Genomic DNA, 23,000 nt, shown 5'->3' on the forward strand with positions numbered 1-23,000 from the left:
GCTTCCTTTCAGTCTTAAATATATCTTGACGAACTTTATTTCTCGCGAGGAATCGCTACAAAAGGTATTTGTTATTCTGGAAGTTAGTCTGTAGGATAAAACAGTTCCATACTGTTGATGATTTCGTTGTACTTGTGACGTCAGACAGATAAAAATTAATAGAAATACCTTTCCCGTGAGGTTACATAATTTTTGTCCATCGTTAAACCGAACCAATTAACTAGTATATATTTACTGTAGGATGTTACTGAACAGTTGTAAGGTTGCGTTATTTCTGTCCATCGTTAAACCGAACCAACTACTATATATTTACTTTTCTTTGCCAATGGCGTGACAAATATAGTTATTTCGGATCAAAAGGTTTCGATTTTCTAAAATATATTGAAGTAACTAAGTTATCAAAGTTCTGACTGTAATACAAGGTTGGTCTGTGCTTTGAAATACGATGAGCACGTGTTACTTTCCTTAACTTCTTACCTAAACACCGTTGATAAATCAATACTGATTAATGTCACTGTAGTCTGAGTCATTTGTCGCTCACGTCTTTCGTTTTCAAGGACCTTAATAACGTATCAAACACTTTCTGACAGTATGTTTATATACAGATTTAATTTTTTTTAAGTTAATGCGTGGCTTTACTTCGAAATTAATTAATTATAATGGCAAAAATATCATGTTCGTATACTTTAAAATTATAACAAAATTTCATTTTGTGATGAAGATTCGTTGTATTCAGTTGGACACGTTATTCAATAATTATGATTAAAACCGTCATTTGACTGTGTGGATAAAAATAGAAATGTCAAACCTTCGTGTCACGAACACAGAACGCATTAGCACGAGAGTAATTACAGCCGTCAAACACTTGGATAAAAAGAACGAGTTTCTATTTATTGCGGTATTTATATTCAAAACCTTTTACTGTTATGTGTAGTTATGGTAAACCCATGAAAGTAAATACCCGTGTTTTGTCCTCCCGTTGTTTCACAGCTTACTTCTTGTTGAACTATAAATGATCAAAAATTACGTCGAGTCACGCCATTTCGTGAGCTTGCTTGTTTTATGCATGAAGTGAGTAAAAATGGAATTGAATATGCAGAAGTCCGTATCTCGTCACGTGGAATGTGCGTGTAAGATTTGGCCTCACAATATTTTATATCTTGTTCAACTGTGCGTGTGAAGAGACTTTTCGAATATATAATAGAGCGAGAAAAAAAATCTTTAGAGCTAACGTAAGACACGCCGCCTCATTGGTTAACAATATATGCAGCACTTGTTAGAACGCTATCAGGATCGAAACCCTTTGTTGAATATGTTCACGCTTACCGTCGTGGTGGGCGCTATAAATGTGATGGTCAATCCCACTATTTGTTAATAAAGAGTAGCTTAAGAGCTGGCAGTGGGTTGTGTTGACTATAGATCTTTTCGGTCGCTTTGAAAATAGGAACAGCGAGTGCAGATAGATAGCACTCGAGTAGCTCTGCACAAATTTCCCCCTCGTTTGGTAGTCGTCCTTTACAGTCACACAACGAAACGAATTTTGGTGTATCTGTACAGTCACACAAGGAAACGAGGTTTGGTGGGTCTATACAATCACACAACGAAACGAATTTTGGTGTATTTGTACAGTCACACAACGAAATGAATTTTGGTGTATCTGTACAGTCACACAACGAAACGAATTTTGGTGTATCTGTACAGTCACACAATGAAACCAGATTTGATAGATATGTAGAGTCACATAAAGAAACCAGGTTTGTGCAATCACACAATGAAACTTGGCTAGGTGGGTCTGTACAGTCACACAACAAAACCAGATTTGGTGGATCTGTCTGTTTTTTTTGTTTTTTGTTTTTTTGTCAGCGATATTCGTCTTGGTATAGAAAAAATTCAGTACCTATATTGCTATCTTTCCTTGTTATCAGCGGTGCTCGAACAGAGTAAAGATGAATAGCGTTAGAACGTTGAGTTAAGGTACTAATTACTTTAATTTGAAATATAATATTGTACCTTAAAGGTTTGTGTACTTATCGATTATCACGTGTAAAACTAGTATTTTATAATATTGTTACATGATGGTCTTAAAAACACGAACTATTGGGGTATTTCAAAGTCGTGTTGTGTTTCAGTAATTGGTTTGAAAGTCCATAGGGATAATTTCTTATATGCTCGCGGGAGCAGGTAGGGTAGGGATCGTTTAAAAATTAGTACCCTGTAATGAAAAATCGTTTATGAATGTTATTTTATGCATCCACAATGTACTATCGGTTTTTAACATTGAACAGACTAATTTGTAAAACAAAAATCACAAAAATATTATTGTTGTTACAAATTTATCCTCGCTTGCAACTTCTTTGATTTCTTTTTTTGGTATTTACAGCAATATAAAACAGTGAAAACGTAAAGGGTGTTTTTTTTTATTTGTTATGGAACATTCTTCACGTGTATAAGTTTTATTTAATAGAAACTACTTTTTAGTGGTCGAACAAGCCGTGTACTAAATAAACTGTATATGTAGGTACGACCATGCGAAATATATGTGAAACATTGTTGAAGTGTGAACCAGAAGTTTCAGACTTATAATAATAAAAAAGGATTAACGAAGTTTATAACTAGTAAATGTTCCGTTTTGGTTTGAGAGAGTTTATAACTGGTGAATGTTTGGTTTGAGAGAGTTTATAACTGGTGAATGTTTTGGTTTCAGAAAGTTTATAATTGGTAAATGTTTTGGTTGGTTTGAGAAAGTTTATAACCAGTGAATGTTTTGGTGTGAAAACCATATCTCATCTCCAGCAGAGAAGAGGGTCGTTCATTAAACCCTCTTCAATCTAACCCCTATTATTCAGGTGCACTTTCCAAACAGTAGCGGAATGAAATTTTTTCATCACTCTGTACACGCCTTTGCTGCTTAACGTTTTTAATACTTCAATGCAGTGTATTTTAAGAACACAGATGTCAAAGGTCATCGTGTTTATCCAGTGTTTCAAAGAAGCTCTAACTTTTTATTTCTTATTAATTAAGATGCGTCATCTAATGACGTAATTTCGTAAATTTTTCCAGTTTCACTGTGAAATTTATTTATCGATCTCCGACGTGGAAGATACCGTGTAACGTCTGCTTTTGTAAAAGATGTGCGTGGGGTAACGTAAAGAAAAATTAGAGGTTAAACAAAAATATGAAACGCGAATTATAAAGTAAGAAGTTATTAATTATTTCTGTGTTTGTGGCTTCCGGTATTTACGTTTCATATTTTTGAAAAAGAATTTAACTGTGCGTACATAAAACTGGTGTATGTGTCCAACTTCTTTCTTGGTGATTCTACCACGTCATCTACTAATCCAAGAATTCTCGACTCAACCTTTGTCATGCTATTTATAATACGACGAGGTACATGTACCAGAACATTCCTGTCTTAGCATTCCCTTCCTTAAGTAGAACATGGTTACTGAAGGGAATCAAAATATCTCTTATTGTGAGTCTCTCTCTCTCTCTTCCCCCAAACTTTTTTTTAATCACTATTTGTTGAGTATATACGTTGAGTATATTTTTGTCCCATTATCTTTTATTACTTTATATAACGATCTGGTGACCCGGCGACTTCCTTTTAAAAGTACTTTTTGTTTCCATAATTATTCAGTTAGATGTAGGATTTGAATGGGTTGGGAGGGGGTGGAGTACAGTACGTACGCCTTCCAAATGCGTCTCAGAGTTCGCGCTATTCTCGTAAAAAAAACAAAAACACTAAAAACACAACAGCAACTACAGTTCTATGCTAAGTAAGAACAAAGTTATATTTGTTGAAACTGGTATACTTTGTTTTACTTGTGGAGAAAGCCAATAAAACGTCCTGTTATTTTATTACACCTTTGTGTTGTTCATTGGAGGTTTCAGCCTCTCTGGTAACCGAGTTAGTGTAGCCAGTTTCATAAACTACATCTTGAGGAGTGAAACAAACAACTGTAGTGGTATTGTATGACCTTTAACAAGAATAACGTTAGTTCGAACTGTCCAGAAAATTGTGCCTAAGCTTTATTGCAGTTTTATTTGTTTTGTTTGAATTTTGCGCAAAGCTACACGGGGTCTATCTGCGCTAGTTGTCCCTAATTTAACAGCGTAAGAGTAAAGAGAAGGCAGTTCGTCATCACTACCCACTGCCAACTCTTGGGGTACTCTTTTACCAACGAATAGTGGGTTTGACCGTAACATTCAAACGCCCCCCGGGTGAAAGGGCGAGCATGTTTGGTGTGACGGGGATTCGAACCCGCGATCTTCGGATTACGAGTCGAACGCCACCTGGCCATGCCAGGCCTTCAGTTTTATGATAATTGTTTTTAAAAATAAAATGTCATTGAATACTTCTTTGGTTTAACATGCCCAAACATACTATTGTTGTGGATCCGACTAAATTGTCTTTTATTAACTATTACCTGTATACGTAACTTAATCAGGGTCAGTCGTGGTTTACTTGTTAGCGTGCCCAAACAACGAGTCCCGCGGAGTCATAATTTCCTACCAAAAACCGCAGAAACACGCTCCGCACTTTGGAACCGTAGCTGAACTGTAACAATGACTATCAAATCTCACTCTTCGATCAAATAGGTTGTTGGCGATTGGTACTGTTGGGTAGTTAGCTGTGTCACATTTCATTCTGCCGTACGTCCTCTGTTAGTTGTTCAGTCGTTTTAAACTACGTCTTTATTGCAGAACATATTGGTGTACCGTGATAGACAGATGTACAGGCGTTATACATAGGAATGAATGTGACTGCATATAACACCTTTAGTGGCTGTCTACCTTCATACCACCTATTTGTTAATCATGATGTAAGCATTGTGTTAGATCTATCACAGTAATCATGAAGTAAGCATCGTGTTAGATCTATCACAGTAATCATGATGTAAGTATCTCGTTAAGATCTATCACAGTAATTGCGATTTATCATATTAACATCTATCACAGTAATCGCGATGTATCATGTTAACATCTATCACAGTAATCGCGATGTATCATGTTAACATCTATCACAGTAATCGCGATGTATCATGTTAACATCTATCACAATAATCGCGATGTATCATGTTAACATCTATCACAGTAATCGCGATGTATCATATTAACATCTATCACAATAATCGCGATGTATCATATTAACATCTATCATACTAATCGCAATGTGTCATGTTAAGATTTGTCACACTAATCATGATATAAGATCCAGAGTATGTTCTTGTGAAAAATTGTCATGATATTTGATTTTGAGAAAACTTAAGTGTTATGTAGTTCTGTTTGTGATTAAACTGTATGGGTGAACCATTGTTAATACATAAATTTAATAGTATCTGTTGTAGGTCCATGTAGCTACTTCGCCAAAATTGATATGGAGGTTAATTAGGTCCATGTGTGGGTACGTACAAATTTGAGTTTTGAGGTTTTTATGGACCTTTTTTACCACTACGTTTTCCTCCTTATAATTGATCTTCACCAAATTTAGTGTCAAGATTTGTTGGGTCAATGGAGAGACAAGTGCAAATTTACGTTTTCAAATTTTGTTTTACAATTATGTTTGTTTTTTTTTTTTTTACAGTTAGGTATAAAGGGAGCAGCTTTGCATGTACTAAGATAACGTAATATTTTGTTTACAAACCTGTTTTTTTTCTCTGTCTTTTGGGTTATAATAGATGTTTGGTGTGACCATCTTTTGATCTATACTGACGAAGTTACGTTTCAACGCGTATTGCAATACTTTCTTATTTCATCAATGTATGACTTCTTGTGCTGACACAAACATCCCGTACGTGTGAATATACGTTATTCCCAGTAAACAATCATATGAGTAGAAAAACCATGTCTTTAGTGAATTAGGGCAATTTGGGGGACTTGAAATGGACAAGGGAGAGACGTTGCGGAGAGAGACGTTGGGTCCAAGGTCACTGCAGCCGTACACTGAACACTATACGTTCGCCCGCAGATGTCTAATCGATGGGTCTTATTGTGGATCTGTGCTTTTCTGCGCAGCCTCCGCCTAGTGTCTTTCTTCCCTTAGGAACATCGGTTAGACCATCGGATTTTACTGTACAGTTCCTGCTTGATTACAACGAAATATTTATTTTCAGTGTAATTAAACCGAAGTAACGAGTGTTTGGAACTAGACTGATACAAACTGTTGGTCATTGTAGCCATGCCACACTTGGTTTTAGTACTGGACTTGTTCTAGTGCCTTCGGATAGTGTTGCTAGTAATAATTTAATTACTAAACGTAAGTAAAATATTTATCTATTGCGACATATAGTTTTCAGTTAATCGGGTATATTCTCCATAGAATTAGTCTTATGAACCATCAGAGATAGTTATTTGATTTTTTATGCAGAACACAGCAGCTGATTGGTTCTGAAGTTACTGTGTAACATAGTAGCGCAGTCATATGTTGATATTATTAACATACCAGTGTGAATCGCAATGTGATATTATAATTTACCATCCTTCGTTAATAACCTTGTCCAAGGGCAGACCGAGAGAGTAACGTCCATGTACTGGTGGAGTGTTTGTTCATTATTTTCGTGGCCTTTCAGAAATATATTTTAATCACACAGTTGTCCTGTACTTAGATAGGAATTTCAAAAAGATGCATCATTAATAACCTTGTTCAAGGGCAGACCGAGAGAGTAACATTCATGTACTGGTGGAGTGTTTGTTCATTATTTGCGTGGCCTTTCGGAAATATATTTTAATCACACAGTTGTCCTGTACTTAGATAGGAATTTCAAAAAGATGCATCATTAGGACCAATAATTTATTTCTGTTAATTATTCAGCAATACAATAATACTAGAAAATAAGTCCAATGTTTCGGTGTCCTAACTTACCACTTGCTACTAAGCCACATCGGGTACGGGGGCTATAGCCCCTTATTTATTTACTTTTCCAGCAATTTTAACAGCTTGTCTCGCTGAATAATTTACAATAAAATATTAACAGCATTACTCTAAATATTCTTGAAATTTCTATATGAATATAATATTTTGTGAGAAAAGTACATCCAAAAATATCATAAATATATGCTAATATTTTCTTATGGCTAAAATCGAATGAAATAGGCTTAACACAGTTCACATTGAAAATAAAGTTGAATATATCGTTACAGTTAAGTAGTGAGAATTCTTCTTGAACTGACCCAATGGATATAAACTTTATATAAAAAATAACTGGAAAATTATTTAAGTTTTTCATTTAGAAGAATTATAATAAACGAATAAACGCTACATGTTTATTCATTAGTAATACAAATAACTTATATTTACAAACCAGCAATCTTATTGCTAAACATTCTCTGAATCTACTTCGATGTTTTAAAAAAAGGCGAAAGGTGACGTTAAATATATCCTGAAAAACGTTTATCCTATCTATACAGTATGTCTCAGAAGTACGTGTAGCTGGTTACATTATCTACCGATTACTGTATTTTACAACGTTAGTATTGTGTATCAACTGTATTATACAACGTTAATGTATTAATCCGTAGTTCTTATTTGTTTCTTTTATCCATATACATAACCATAAACTATTTCAATATGCTAGTAAAGTATTTGTACGTGGATGTTAGCTGCCGTATGTACAAATACCCCCGTTGTGTATTCTTTTGCCTAACTACAAAGAAACAAACAAACTGTGGTTTAACATGGCGTGATGGGAGTGGCTTACTAACTATAATCTACCTTCGCAAATGTTTAAGAAATGACATGAGCCACATAAAAAGAGAGTTAGGCTAGAGCATATTACTGGTTATTGAGTTAGCGAATTTAATCTTCAGTCATTGAGTTTATTTCCGTTAGTTTTGTGAACAGAGTTCGTGTTCTATTAAGATCCGTGGGTGATTGTTATTTAAGCGTCTAAGAAATGAAACGCCATTAAGTGAACTCAGCTTTCTTTAATCATATAATTACACAGAAATCAACAACAGAACTTTATACAAATCTTTCTCTTCATTAATCTTCAATAACGGAAGGCTTGTTATTACCATCAGTTGTAACGAGTAAGCCCGGCTGTATATAAGATTCACTCTGTTGTGGATGTGTGCACATTTTAGTTGTTGTTTTAAGGTGTTGTAGCATTTACTATTTGATGCAGATGTGTGCACATTTTAGTTGTTGTTTTAAGGTGTTGTAGCATTTACTATTTGATGCAGATGTGTGCACATTTTAATTGATGTTTTAAGGTGTATTAACTCTTTGCAGATGTGTGCACATTTTAGTTGTTTTAAGGTGTATTAACTCTGCAGATGTGTGCACATTTTAGTTGTAGTTTGTTTTGATTGTTTTTTGAAATTTCGCACAAAGCTACTGGAGGGCTATCTGTGGTTTAGTTGTTGTTTTAAGGTGTATTAACTCTGCAGATGTGTGTACATTTTAGTTCTTGTTTTAAGGTGTATTTACTATTTGTTGCAGATGTGTGCACATTTTAGTTCTTGTTTTAAGGTGTATTTACTATTTGTTGCAGATTTGTGCACTTAAATATTTTTTAAATTTATCTTCATAAACAGCAGAACATAATTTACAAAACTTTTTTTTTAGTGTAAACAACATGAGTTCATTATCACATTTTAATGCACGATGTTTGGATGGTGTATAACTTGTGTGAGGTTTATATTGTTTTGACGCGTTATTTTTCCTTTTTTTTTTCCAGAAAACATGTGGTCCTGATATGTGATTTCTTTTCTTAGATGCCATACATAAAAGGTAAGTTCACGTTCTTTTGAAATGCCTTAAGATTTTGTTACATTTTCACGGTTTAACTTGAAGGTTTAAAAGGGCTTTACGACGGATATTTATAAATCGTTGCGCGTATTTTTACAGCTGTTGTCCAATCAAAATACTGTATTGTTGTCCCTTTCTTCGATTACTTATAGTTGTTTTAATTTGTGGTTGACAGTTGTTTGAACATTTGTTTAATAAATTACTTCGAATATTAATATGCACAGTACGAAAAACTCTTGAGATAAGAATGTGCTAATTCTCATATGAGAGAAAAGCTTTTCAAATCAAGTTTCTGTAATTGGTATCTTTATGATTTTCTGCGCGTGTTTCATCTTCCCAGATATACGTCATCAAATCTCCGCTAGCAGGTAGAAGAATAAAGCTTCAGTTTACTTTAATGTGGACTTTCATCATGTGTTTATGCATGGTGGATTATATTTTTCTTAGTCCCTAAGATAGTGCAGCATTGTTATATCTTATATTGTTCTTAGTCCCTAAGATAGCGCAGCGTTGTTGTATCTTGTATTGTTCTTAGTTCCTAAGATAGCGCAGCGTTGTTGTATCTTGTATTGTTCTTAGACCCTAAGATAGCGCAGCGTTGTTGTATCTTATATTGTTCTTAGTCCCTAAGATAGTGCAGCATTGTTATATTTTATATTGTTGTTAGTCCTTGATATACTGCAACATTATCGTTTTATAGATAAGTCTTTGTGGAAAGTAAAAACTTAGAGATACAAATAACATATATTTCCAATTTTTGAGAAATATGGTGTGTAACGTGTATTTCGAGTATTGACAACATAGGGACATTTAACATATTGAATATTGGGAAGAAAGACAAGTAACATTTAAAAATCGAGTATTGGACAGAGACAAAACATACTATAGATATTGTGAATTCTGGGGAGAAGGGGTATTATATAAATATTATGAGCATGCATTAAAGAAAAGACATAAATAGATAATGTGAATTATCTGTAGCTGGTTAAAACATTAAAATAGAGGTCAGTAAGGTTGCGCTTTTAGTAAAGTTGTCATAATGTATATACTTACCTTGTGGGATATTTAACTCATAAGTTCAGGCCATGTAGTAACCATGTGATCGACCAAGTATGTCTTCATATAATATTCCTTTGTAACGTACATGCCAGCTATCTTAGGATGTTGAATCAAGAAAATACAAGATAAAAAATCTTAACTTTTCTTTCGATCATGTTGTAACTATTTTTATTGTGTTTAAAAGCACAAGTTCTAGTGATCAGTTTTACATCTGTGTGTGACTACTATTAATACTTGCTTGAACCCTTACGTATGAACTTGTAATATTTCGTGAATTTCTAATAGGTCCGAGTTTTCATTAAGATTGCAGAACATTGTTACTAAAACGGGTATATGTAAATGCCAATATTGGTTAGTAATCTTTGTTACACAACTTTATATATTTATTTTTTCATTGAGAACATTGTAATCAACTATCTGTTCCTTAATTACACTGGGAGAAAATTTTCGACATGACAAGTAATCACGTTCAGGATTAGTTTGTCATTACAACGAGAAATGAGCACATTGTAGGTGCATTACAGCAAACGCATTATGTAATAGTTTGTGCAAAAATTCACTGAGTGATACACATTTTAGGAAATAATGGGTTTTAGTAGGTAAACCAATTTTTTTCTATTAGCAAACCAACTCAACTCGCTGTATTGGCTTCAGTCGTCACTGGGCACTTTGCCAGCACATTATCGATTTGATATTAGACCTCTTTATTACTAAGACGTGAGTAAAATAATAATAAAAATATGCTTCCCTTATATGATTGAAATATGTTTTTAAAACATTGCCTTCATTAAAACTTTAAATTTTACTTTCGAGCTACACAGTACACAGACGAAAATTCTATTTATCTCCGAACACAGAGCCATGTTGGTTACATATATTGTTCTGTCTTCTTCCATTAGATGTAACAATTTTAATGGTGAAATTCCAGAAAACAGACAACTTAAACAGATCCGCTCCAGTTTGTACACAAAACTTTGAAGATTACATATCTTTTTCTGTGGATGATTGACTTACAGATATGGAGATATGTCGATTGATTTACAGATTTAGAGATATACGTCAGTTCACTTACATTTATAGAGATATAAGTCGACTGACGTACAGATATGTAGGTTAAACATTTAAAACCACTTTACCTCATACTGTTTGTTTTTTATGTGTGTAAAATAATAATGGAAGAGGAGAAACCAGTTCAAGAAAGATCCTAAATTATTACAAACTGGTTTGAAAGAGGCAGTATGAACATCCTGGACCTAGAACGTTAACAACTTTATAACCCTGCAAAAAGGCAGTAGGAACTATTACATCTAGACTATTAACAACTTTATAACCCTGCAAAAAGGCAGTAGGAACTATTAGATCTAGACTATTAACAACTTTATAACCCTGCAAAAAGGAAGTAGGTACTATTAGATCTAGACTATTAACAACTTTATAAACCTTCAAAAAGGCAGTAGGAACTCTTGGACCTAGACTGTCAACAACTTTATATCTCTGTAAGAAAGCAGTAGGAATTCTTGGATCTAGACTGTCAACGACTTTATAATCCTGTAAAGGCAGAGTTTGATTGGTACGTTTATTGATTGTTGAGATAATCTAATGGACAAGAAACATCATAATTATACCCAAACACCGCTGTGCTTATGTACAGTTTGATCATGTACATCTCTCTGGTCATGCTCTATATAAACTATGATGTTACATTTTATTTGGATTACTAAGAAATAGGGAATTAAGGTGTTTTTATACAAATTAAGTGTTAGAGGATGAACTTAAGAACTTTAATACAACGATTTTTGTTGTTTGTTTCGCACTGTGAGTGCAGTTAATCGTCCAACGTCGTACACGAATTCTTAACGTGAGGTAGTCGTTGTGAAACACACAAGGATCAGTCTTTTTGTTTATATATACATTAGTTAATTAAAGTATCAATGGAGAATGATAATGATAATGTAGTGGTTAGTGTAATTATCTGACAATCCGATTTTCCATGGTTCGCGTCCCGTTATCGTAAAATCGCGATCGGCACTCTGAGATCATGAAAGCGTTATAAGATTGCTGTTCAAATCCCTCTATCCGATAGCAGAGTTGACCATTAGTTTTATTTTTTTTACTAGCCAATTCCTGTAGTCTAACACTTCAATATCAGGGAAGAGCTACTGTAGTTAGCCCTTTTGTAGCTTGCTTGTTGGTTCGGTGAAACCAACCTCTCGTGTATTATTTATTATAGATGTTGGCTACCAAATGATGGAATATAGTTACCACGCTAACGAAACATTTAGTCATATGTCCCTGTGTGTGTCACTGTAATGACTGAAAAAGAATAACTGTTATTAACACACAAGGCAAGATAGTTCCCCCAGCATTCTATACTCATTAATTGACTTTATCCTTCTTCACCTGTCCTTCATGTTAGCCAAACTTATGTATTGTTCTGAGCCTGATGTATACCTCTCTCCGCAGTGATTCAGTAGAAAGTTTCGGGGGATCATACCGCTGAAAGCCAGGTTTCGATACTCGTAGTGGAATCAACATAGATAGTTCATTGTGTAACCATTTAGTTAACAAACAAACAAAACTCGTGTTTAACATAACATGTTCTTTAAATTTCAACAAGTAATTAAATAAATGTAACAAGGACTACCTAATTAATAAAATAAACCGTTTAAACCACAATTATTTATTATTACAGAACAAGAACTACCTAATTAACAAAAGTAATACGCCATTTAAACCAGAAGTATTTATTATTGCAGAATACCTTGGTTTTGTAACAATAAATAATTATAAGTTAAACGGTTCATTACTTTTATTAACTAAATACCACAATAATAAGTGAAACAGACAATAGCTACATAACTTCCAGTTTTTGGTATTTGATGTTTTGTATTTTTATCCGCGGCATAGCAACTGATAGAACGGCTCTGAGTTTTTGAATTTTTATCCAAGTACAAACTTTTATTTCATGACTCCGTCATCTTTCGACCGATATTAGACATTGCTACAGTTTTAAATTTAGGATGCCAAACCCTTTCGAATGATGTATTTGGCCATGCCCAGCGTCTCATAGAGTAATATATTCTTATCTGGACTAAAAGAATTTCATTTTGAGGGTAGGCTTATAGAGATCCTGATGAGTAAAAAATCGTATTGGGTATTTTTGACACACAACAATATAACCAATAAAAAGAAAAAATATATAGATTAGTTTACTCTAATCCTTAAAATAATTTCAGTGTTGCGGCTATTGAAAATTCTCTTCTGTATTTAATCTGCTTTTTTGTAAAATATGGAGATATTAAACCGAATTTTTCATCATTAATTACACGTAAAAGATATATTTTGTTATACTGTATGATCATTTCGTAACTTCAGCAGAACATTATTTGCTGAGAAGTCTAGTAGTTTTTTCTTGTCTATAAGAAAAATGTACATGATTATAAAACTAGTCGTTTTTATATAACTTATGCTGAAAACTATTTTCACAACAATTTACTAAGTTTTTAAACGTTAATTTAATGATGTATAATATACTTTATAATGATAAAAAGCTTAACATTTGTAATAAAATCAAGTAAACTGCAGATCTTCGTTTTGTATCACGTACGAGAAACAAGAGGAGATCGTAATCTGAGGGATGCAGATTCGAATCCCCCTTACACCAAACATGCTCGCCTTTTCAGCTGTGGGGGCGTTATAATGTGACGTTCAATCCCACTGTTTGTTGGTAAAAGAGTAGCCCAAGAGTTGGCGGTGAGTTGTGATGACTAGCTACCTTCCATCTAGTCTTACACTGCTAACTTAGAGACGGCTAGCGCAGATAGCCCTCGTGTTGCTTTGCGTGAAATTCAAAAAACAAAAACAAACGAAGAATCTGAGGTTTACGTTATTTTAATTATAAATGTTAGGCCTATTAAGTTCCAAAATTTCGAGTCTTTTGGTGTTTAAGCTAACTTTTAAAGTCTTGTATTCCATATAAAGATCAAATCTGGTATTCAGCAGAGGACCAGTGAATTGTGGGAAACAAAAGATATATATGAAATGCTCTTTTTAAACACCTGTGAGTTGTAATGCAAAATGCACAAAATAACAGAAATGTGAAGTGGGGTTAAAGATTATTAAGCCTATCGGTTTTCAAAGCAAAGGCAATGTTTGATATTTAAACTGTAAGCATGGAAGTCATAACTCGTTGTAGTTATTCTAGTATTTTGTTATCGATTTACGAGTTGGAAGCCGGATTTAATGTTTTGTACGTGATTCTTAAGTTATAAAATTTTGCATTGTTATGGCCTCAATCATTTCTACGTACACCGATTTTTAAGCTGATGATCTACTTTATATTTTAACATCATTCGTTACGTAGCTACAGTTGATGTGGATTTCCAGACTGATTAGTTTGAACATATTCATAAACAGAAGAAATGGTTTCTGAAGCAAGATAGAAGCACGAGCTTATATAAAAAATGTATTAGGACTATTTATTACAGTCAGTAGTATAACACATAATTTAGTAACAATATCAGCAGAAACAAGAGAGTAACTTTAATATTTTAGAAGTATCTATACAGTTCTAATTATATCTATTTAAAAATTGCGCAATAAACTAAATACGAAGTTCGTGGTTACGGTTTCGAATTCCCGTCGCACCAAACATGCTCCCCCTTTCAGCCGTGGGGGCGTTATAATGTGACGACCAGCCCTACTATTCATTGGTAAAAGAGTAGCCCAAGAGTTGGCGGTGGGTGGTGATGACTAACCGCCTTCCTTCTAATGTTACACTGTTAAATTAGGTATATAGCGCAGATAATCCTCTTTTACAAAATGTACTAATTTTATCAGAGGTGTGATTGATAATCTACTGTGTTTTATTGGTCAGATTGTTTATTATTATTATTGTATAGTAAAGGATAATGCGAAATCTATTAATTATAATGACAGGATTTTATTTCTCTAATTACAAGTAAAACATCTATAGCGTTCCACGTAGTTATCAATAGGCCTAACGGCGAAAGTAACAATAAACAGTTACTCCTCGTTTATGTGTGGTACTACTAAGTTTAGCTATTATAATTTCATTGAAAAAACAGACTCAAAATTTAAAACGCTAAACTAACTGATTTAATAATCAATCAACAATCTACTCTTTAGAAAAAAGAGCGCAGGACGTGGTAAAACACAAAGAAATATAGGGAAAACGCACGTCAACAACAAAAACGTGTTTTATTTATTACGTTTCGATCGTATGCCCTTCCTTAGGCTTATCTGTTAAAAGTTCACAATATAAAGAATATTTAGAATTTCTATAAATACAGATCTTATTATGCCTTTCGATTTAGTGAAAATTGAAACAGTGTCTGGAGCACAAAAACTTTAAAAAATTTCAATCAGAGTTGCTTTTTACGAACATTCCCGTACATTGTCTGTGTTAGGTTTTAATGTAAATTCTTGTGTCTAGCCATGAACGGTTAATACTAATTTTAAAGTAATTCCATCCAGTTAAACTCGAGACCCTCATACCGTTTTGATTCCCTGCTTTTAGGGTCTTCCACGAATCTTTTCCAAAAACATTTCACTATGTGTGTTTTGCGACGGTCTTAATCTACATTTAATAATACATTTTCTATTTGTTTTGTCAGATATTTTGAAAAAAAAAATAATCAAGTGAGCATAAGGACATAAATAGGTGCAATTTAAAATTAGTTCGTAGATAAGTATTAGTGATAAAACATTACAAACGTAAGATACAAGCTGGAAAGAATTCACCATTCCTAAACATAACGTAACATATTTATGCATGCACATATATTGTGGTGTAGGCTGCTAGTAAATGCATGTAGTGTAGGTTAAAAACAGAAAAAAATTTACTCCATCCACAACAAACGTTATTTAGAATATACCTCGTGTAACAGAACGTTTTGTGCTTATTAATTATTTAATATTCAAGACCAGTTTATAACTAAAGTAGAAACAAGTATGACATTAATATCTTGTGCCTCATGTTTCCGGCAATCTTTACAAACCGTGTCGGAGTAGATACGCTTGGAAACTTCACTACGCCTAACACTCCTGTATGATTTGCGTGCATGAAAAAAAATGAAGTCAGTATTGTTGTATTTTTAACTACATGTTAAAAAGTGTATATCAGCGATGTTTTTTTCAATTCCCCACAATCCTTCAGGCAGATTATTTGTGGTGAAGTAATTTGTCGATTATCGGATAATCTGGAAAATGTAATTTTTGAACCAAACCTTATTATCACTTTAGTACCAGTGCTTAGAAGTCGTTTCATGAGTAGAAATACGCATTTAATTTCATTGGATCGTAGGAATGACAAGAAATGTGGATTCCATTGGATACGATCAATATGGCTACCATATTTTTCTCCAATAGGCAATAAGTGAATGAAATTTTAAATGTAATTGTACATTTTCTAGTGTTATTAAACCAAGTCTGCTTTAAGTCTTGTTTTAATAGAAATTTGAACAGTGTAAAATGTTAGGTAAGTGTAGATACAGGTATTGAAACAGTTTGATATATTTTCGATTTTATTTGTTAACCGATTTTCATATATACCTATGTTTGAAACGTGACAGGAAAACTATTTCCAACATTTTTAGTTTTTTCCTTCGCGCTAGCTTTCTTCTTTTGTTTTATTCATGAACAAAGTGTGGCCTATTGTTTAGGTTAGTTACGAAATTGTGAATCTTCGTGCTCGCGTCCCATTCCCACAAAAACCTGCTCCGCACTTAAAGAATATGGGCGTGTTATAAAAGTGACAGTGAAGTCTCACTGTTCGATCAAACGATAGTATTCTAAGAGTAGTCGATGGATGTTCGTTACTAGCTGTCTTCCCTCTGGTCTATCAATCTAAACTCGGGAACGACTAATGCAGATAGCCATTGCGAATTTATATAACAAGCAAGCAGACTGTCGGTTCATTCATATAGTGAATAAAAAAAAACGTTATTTTTTGGTAGGTTATAGGAATACCCAGTGCCTATTCCTCCAAATAATGTGAAGAAGTGATGGCACTCGCCCAAGGTTAGCCTACTAGGAATCTGGTGTCCTTAAGAGGACCCTAGATATTTTTTGGAAAAGAACAAAAACAGACAACAGGTGATCTGAAATATATTTTCTGCTGTACTGAATATAATGTAATTAAACAAACTGCATATTGTTGTATATCATAATCTAACTAGTACTTCGTACGAAACTATCATAAAATATTTGTAGTTAAGGTATTTAGTCGAAAATAAACCAGCTGTTTGTCTCGTGGTATCCAGCATAGATTAAAAAAAAAAGTAAAGCACTGTCTACTAATACCATAAAATGTTTTTATTACAACACAAAATTGGAAGTATTGTCAGCATTGTCTCTAGTTGTTAGGCCGTAATATACATGTTGGATTTACGAATCGAGAAAGAACTGCACTAGAGGACTATTTTCTTAGGCGTGCGGATCATATTCAAAAAACCGCTTCACTTTTTCGAGGTAACGAGAGGTGTTACGTTTCAAATTGTAGACGTCACTTTCTGAGAGATCGCCATGTGCTTTGGATATCGATTCGAAGTGTGGTGCAGGGAGAGTAATAAATACGATATTTAAAGATTGCGAGTCAGAATAGTATGGAAAACATTACAGATTTCAGTTAGTAATTTTTGTAAACGTAGTATGGAGCTATAGAAAAAGTAAGTCACTGCACTTCTAACGGAGAAATGTTAATCCTTACTGTCGGTTACTGAGTAGGTACTTAGGAGTGGGTAGAAAGACACTTATTTTAAATGTTGAGACTGTAAATTTATCTATGTATTTACATAACTATAAATATTTATATATAATACTTGTATTTTAATGCTTGTTTACTGAAAGTGAAATGTTACAAATAAATACCTGCATCATGAGATTTATGTTAAGTAACGGAAACCGATTGATACTATTAATTGTTCGTATTAATTAAATTATTATGTTGTATACTGTGTAAAATATTAGTAATGGAGTTAATAGCAGAAAACGTGTGATTGTGTGTTCATGGATCACAGTAAAGGTGTGGCTTTGTATTCTCGGATCGCAGTAAAGGCGTGGCTTTGTATTCAGTAATCTAAGTAAAGGCGTGGCTTTGTATTCAGTAATCTAAGTAAAGGCGTGGCTTTGTATTCACTAATCTAAGTAAAGGCGTGGCTTTGTATTCACTAATCTAAGTAAAGGTGTGGCTTTGTATTCACTAATCTAAGTAAAGGTGTGGCTTTGTATTCTTGGATCGTGGTGATCACGTAGTTTCGCAATAAAGGCGTGACTGTATTTGGGAACCATAGAATTGAAGGTAGGTTTCCAATGTGGCCATCGTGGGAAGTTCATTATTTTTAGTAATACATTTGCTAATGATGCTGTATTTATATTACATTTTATCTATTTTGACAAAGTGAGGCCATAACCACTTCTCTGATTTGAAACAACCACAAGACCTTGTAAATATGTCTGCATTGTAAAGCAAAAAAAGGTGCCAGAGCTGTGTTACACGTATACGTAAAGAATGATTTAGAAATAAGTATTTAAGTTTGAATATAAATCAGAGACTCGTGGGGTTATAAAGTTTTGTCCTTCTTTTTGTGTGTATTTCAGACTAATTGTTGTGTGATGGAAGGAGCCACAGATGGAAGGCCTACTCAGTATGGCCTTATATGTAAGGAGCTTCAGGAACTTATGGAAACAAGAGGTTTTGAGGCCATTGAAACAATTGTAGAAAGATATGGAAGCGTACACGAAATTTGTAGGAAGTTGTATACGTCACCAACAGAGGGTGAGTTTATGACGTTTTTTAGTATATAGGTATATAAGATGCAAAAACAAATCGCTGAAAGAACACCTTCAAATGTATAATCAACTATTTTTTACAGGGATCAGTCTTTTAGAAAGTAGTTTCTTTCTTGTTACATAAACTATATAAATAGTAAAGTAAAATATCAAACTAATGAATTCTAGACTTACATTTACTTTCTGAATGCCCCTGGAATTTGAAAAACATTTCTTATTGCATAAGGCGTAGTATAATGGATCATGATGAAACAAAATGACGACCATAAACATCATCGCCCGTTTAAAAGCACTTTTAAAGTGTTTGAATATTAACAATAACAATTTCATAGTATTGGCTGAGCAAAACTAAAATGTATTATATGCAATATATGTTTTTATGAAGTAAATCGAAATTTCACTATTTCAACGAATTTTTATCTAAGTAATTTGTGACTTTTCCGGATAAACATACAAAAAAAAATGACAAACCTTATCACTCCAATGATTTCACGAAACTCTGCTCTCTTGCATTCCTATTTATTCTTTCTCTTTTTTTCACCCAAAAGGATACCAGTGTGTATATATATATGAAGCAGAGAATGTGCTACTTTGGGCATTTAATGAGATTTAAGAGTAAAGTGATAGGTATCCCAATGAGTAATAAAATTGAATCACGTTTACATGTGCCCCACTCTTGTTATTGTTGGCACACATATGTATAGTTAATAAAAAGAAAACAACTATAATCCTCCCATGAGTAATGCCATTTGTAACACTTAAGTTTTAAAGAGAGAAAAAAAGAACTTGTATAGAAACATTAATTAATTATATATTTTTCATCACTTTCAGTAACAGTTTGCCACTGTCTCAAAAGATTTTCAATACTACACTTATAAAAATCAGGTGGTTTTTGAGACAAAAAAGGTACAAAGGCAATTTTTAACTCATTCATAGAAGTAAACTGTTTTTCATTTAGATGATATTGCAAGCTTCTGAAAAGATGGTGTTCTGAAGGAGAAAGATCAGGAGAATAAGTGGGATGGGGAACTTTCTTCCAGCCAAGCTCTTCAGTTTTTCTGGAAGTGATCCTAGCTGTGTGAGGATGTGTGTTGTCATTATGGAAAACAATTCATTTTCGTTTCACCAAAGCAGGTCTCTCTCTCTCTCTTTCTCTCTTTTTTTCTTGGAGTGTAGTGTTCAGTTAATCCAGTTGCTGACAGTATCTCAGCAGTGATTGTCTGGTTTGGTTGTAACACCACCTTTATCCCACCAAACACTAAGCAAAACCTTCCTATGGTGCAGGTTCGTTTATGGCTGTGGCTTAGTTCTCCTGCACTAATCTGCTATTGGCAGCACTTAACATTTTGATAGAGTACCCACTTCTCAACTCCAGTCACTAGGTTATTCAAACATGAAGCTTCAAGTTCATGAGAATGAAGAGATGAGCAGATGTCTACTCGTTCTCTCAGATTATCAGCTGACAACTTATGTGGTACCTATTATTCCAACTTTGAAATCATGTGGTTGCAAATGTCGATGGACAATGGAAGGAGATGAATTGATTTTCTGTGGAAATTCTTCAAAAGTTACAACACAATTCTTCTCAAGTGCTGCTAGAAGCAGGTCATTATCAAACTGAACAGTGTGAGCTGCGTTTGTCAAACTGCAGTCAGCAATTCTAAACTTACTGAACCATCCTTGACACTTCCTCACATTCACAATGTTATTGTTGTACATCCCTTGATTGCTTTCTGTAGCTTCTGTAGCACTTTTTCCTTTTCTGAATTCGTAAAACATTATATGCCTTATGTTCTCCTCTCAACTGTCTTACATTAATGGTTTTAATTCATTCAACATCACTTATATGACTTTGAGAATAACTTCATTTAGTCAAGAAATATGCATTTACTTATCCTATTCGATAAAATGACATTACTTATGGGATGACCAGATACATTAAACATGACAGTCATCACTGCAGAAGAGCATATATACCTTAAAAGTGACAGATGTCACTACAGGACAGTGTATCTACATTAAACGTGACAGTCGTCGCTACAGAACAGCGCATCTACATTAAACGTGATGGTCATCACTACAGAACGGCACACCTACATGAAACATAACAGTATGTTGGTAACTTCCAATATTTGTTGTGATTGAAATGTTTACTTTAACGATATTTTAGAAATTTATAGGGGATGTTTTTGTTGTATCTATAGTTACATCTCTCTTGTGAATACTAAGGAGGGAGTATCAAATCCTTTCTCTTACCTGTATGATTCTTTTGTAGGTTTAAGTGGTTCGGCAGCAGACCTTGAACATAGGCGGGAAACCTTTGGTGCTAATGTCATTCCACCAAAACCTCCCAAAACATTTTTACAGCTAGTGTGGGAAGCACTTCAAGATGTAACCCTCATTATTTTACAAGTTGCTGCCTTTATATCACTAGGTCTGGCTTTTTATGAGCCACCAGCAAATTTAGAAGATGAAGGTAAGTTATTTTTCTAGTTACTAGGTGTCTTATGTACACAAGGAAACATTAAAAACTTAATGTTGAAGAACATGATGTGTTCTTGTAGTTATTAGCATTTTATATACAGAAGGAAACTTTGAATCTTAATGTTGAAGAACGTGTGTTCTTGTAGTTATTAGTGTTTTATATACAATAGGAAACTATAAAACTTAATGTTGAAGAACATGATGTATTCTTGTAGCCACTATGTACATGAGGAAACTTCTTTTTTTGCCTGAGTTCCCTCAATAATAAGTTATTCTGCTTTCCTGTTGATGCTATAATCAAAATGGGTATCACCTCATTCCAGTAGCTAAATAGTAAGGCCATGGATTCATCATGTTAAAAATAGGATTTTGTTAGTACAACAAATATAGTTTGTTTAGCATTGTGTTTAACAATGAAAAACAATTAGTACATTCAGTTTGGTGTTTTTGTGAATTTTTCTGGCATGTTGCTTGTTTGTGCTGAGTTTGGTGATGGAACTAAGAATAAAGTAGATTTGTAGTCGATATGTTAATGAGATTATTGCAATTTCTTGTTCTTTAGATTTAGGATTTTACTTTTATATAACACATTAATACCTGTGTATGTAACACATTAGTACTTTTGTGAATAACAGGTTCTTTCTGAAGTACAAATATTGTAGCTTATGACTAAACACATGATTTCACTTGAGCTACTCTAGTTTTAAAAGCAAAAATATATTTATTATAGAACAGTGAGTAGTCTAGTCTATATGTTTAGTGAATTAGAGAAGTCAGAAGTGTGTAATATTTTAACATGTTAATGTTCAAACACATATAACATTGAATGACAGATTAGTTAAATGATTAAAATATTGCTGTCACCTCTTGAAAAGAACAGAACTTATTCCTGTTGTAGTAAATACATATAGGAGAAGTATGGGTGTTTTATAGTTAATTAAAATATACTTAGTTTCTGTAATATTATAGCAAATGTTCAGTATTTCTGTTTTATCATGAAGATGAAATCTGGACCTGTTATTGTACTTTTTTGTTTATGTGTTTGTTTATTTTAAGTTAAGTAAAGCTTTATGGTCATTGACCTTCTTTCTTGTCAAAATTTTCAGACTTTGCCAACATCCTTTACTTCAAATTGTACAGTTACTTACCATTTGTTTGCTAACAAGTTTTTAAATATTTGTATCTACATAAATTTCATTTTATAATGTATGTGAAACCTGATTACCAAACCTAAAAGATCTTCATCTTGTATTTTCTCTACTATGTCGTATAAGAATGTCTTGATGCTGTAATTGAGGTAATCCAATGCTGGTAAGTGACAGCTTTTAAAACTTCCAGTGAAGTGTGAGCTATGTAGACTCAGTAAGTGTGGTGAAATAAAATCATCATACATTACTTGTTTTGAAAATCTTTTGGATTTTAATAATAACAAAAGTAACATAACTTGGGAAGCCAAACAATTCCATTCTCAGTTTTTACATAGTTATTGTCATAAAAATATTTGCTTGTAACAATCACTAATTTATTTTTATTGTTCAATATTTTTTTTTATATTTGTGATGTCTAATATTACATTTTTCTCTTCTTTGTGGCATTCATAAATTCCAGAAATTACAGGTAAAAAGTCAGATTGTTTCTTTCTTTTTGTTTTGTGTTATATGTTGTGTTATGAGTTCAAAAATGTAATTAGTATAATTAAAATACTAATTTTACAAAAAATGATTAGCTAATAATATTTAAGAATATTGATTTACGGATTGAATATAGCTCAGAATTATATTTACATATCTGTGCAACATAGTCTGGGAGACCGTTTTATCAAGGAAATGAATTTCATGTGTTAAACCTTCTAAACAGTGTTGTTAAAGATATTTCATGTATTTGTGTATTTATTTTA

General features: G+C 33.4%; 1 protein-coding gene across 14 annotated transcripts in view; it reads left to right on the forward strand.

Annotated features, from left to right (window-relative positions):
- Window positions 1–23,000, forward strand: part of LOC143244120 (plasma membrane calcium-transporting ATPase 1-like) — a 119,943-nt gene that overhangs the window by 39,962 nt on the left and 56,981 nt on the right. For 11 of the 14 annotated variants that reach the window (XM_076488234.1, XM_076488235.1, XM_076488231.1 and 8 more), the window contains 3 exons: window positions 8,679–8,731; window positions 18,428–18,605; window positions 20,895–21,095. In XM_076488234.1, the coding sequence (XP_076344349.1) occupies window positions 18,443–18,605; window positions 20,895–21,095 (364 nt within the window). In that variant the 5' untranslated portion in view covers window positions 8,679–8,731; window positions 18,428–18,442. Of the gene's footprint in view, window positions 1–3,945; window positions 3,966–6,112; window positions 6,257–8,678; window positions 8,732–17,364; window positions 17,497–18,427; window positions 18,606–20,894; window positions 21,096–23,000 lie in introns of those variants that run through there. The other 3 variants (XM_076488237.1, XM_076488236.1, XM_076488238.1) reach the window with 3 other exon arrangements.

This window comes from Tachypleus tridentatus, chromosome 2 (assembly GCF_004210375.1).
Source record: "Tachypleus tridentatus isolate NWPU-2018 chromosome 2, ASM421037v1, whole genome shotgun sequence".
Lineage (NCBI taxonomy): Eukaryota > Metazoa > Arthropoda > Merostomata > Xiphosura > Limulidae > Tachypleus > Tachypleus tridentatus.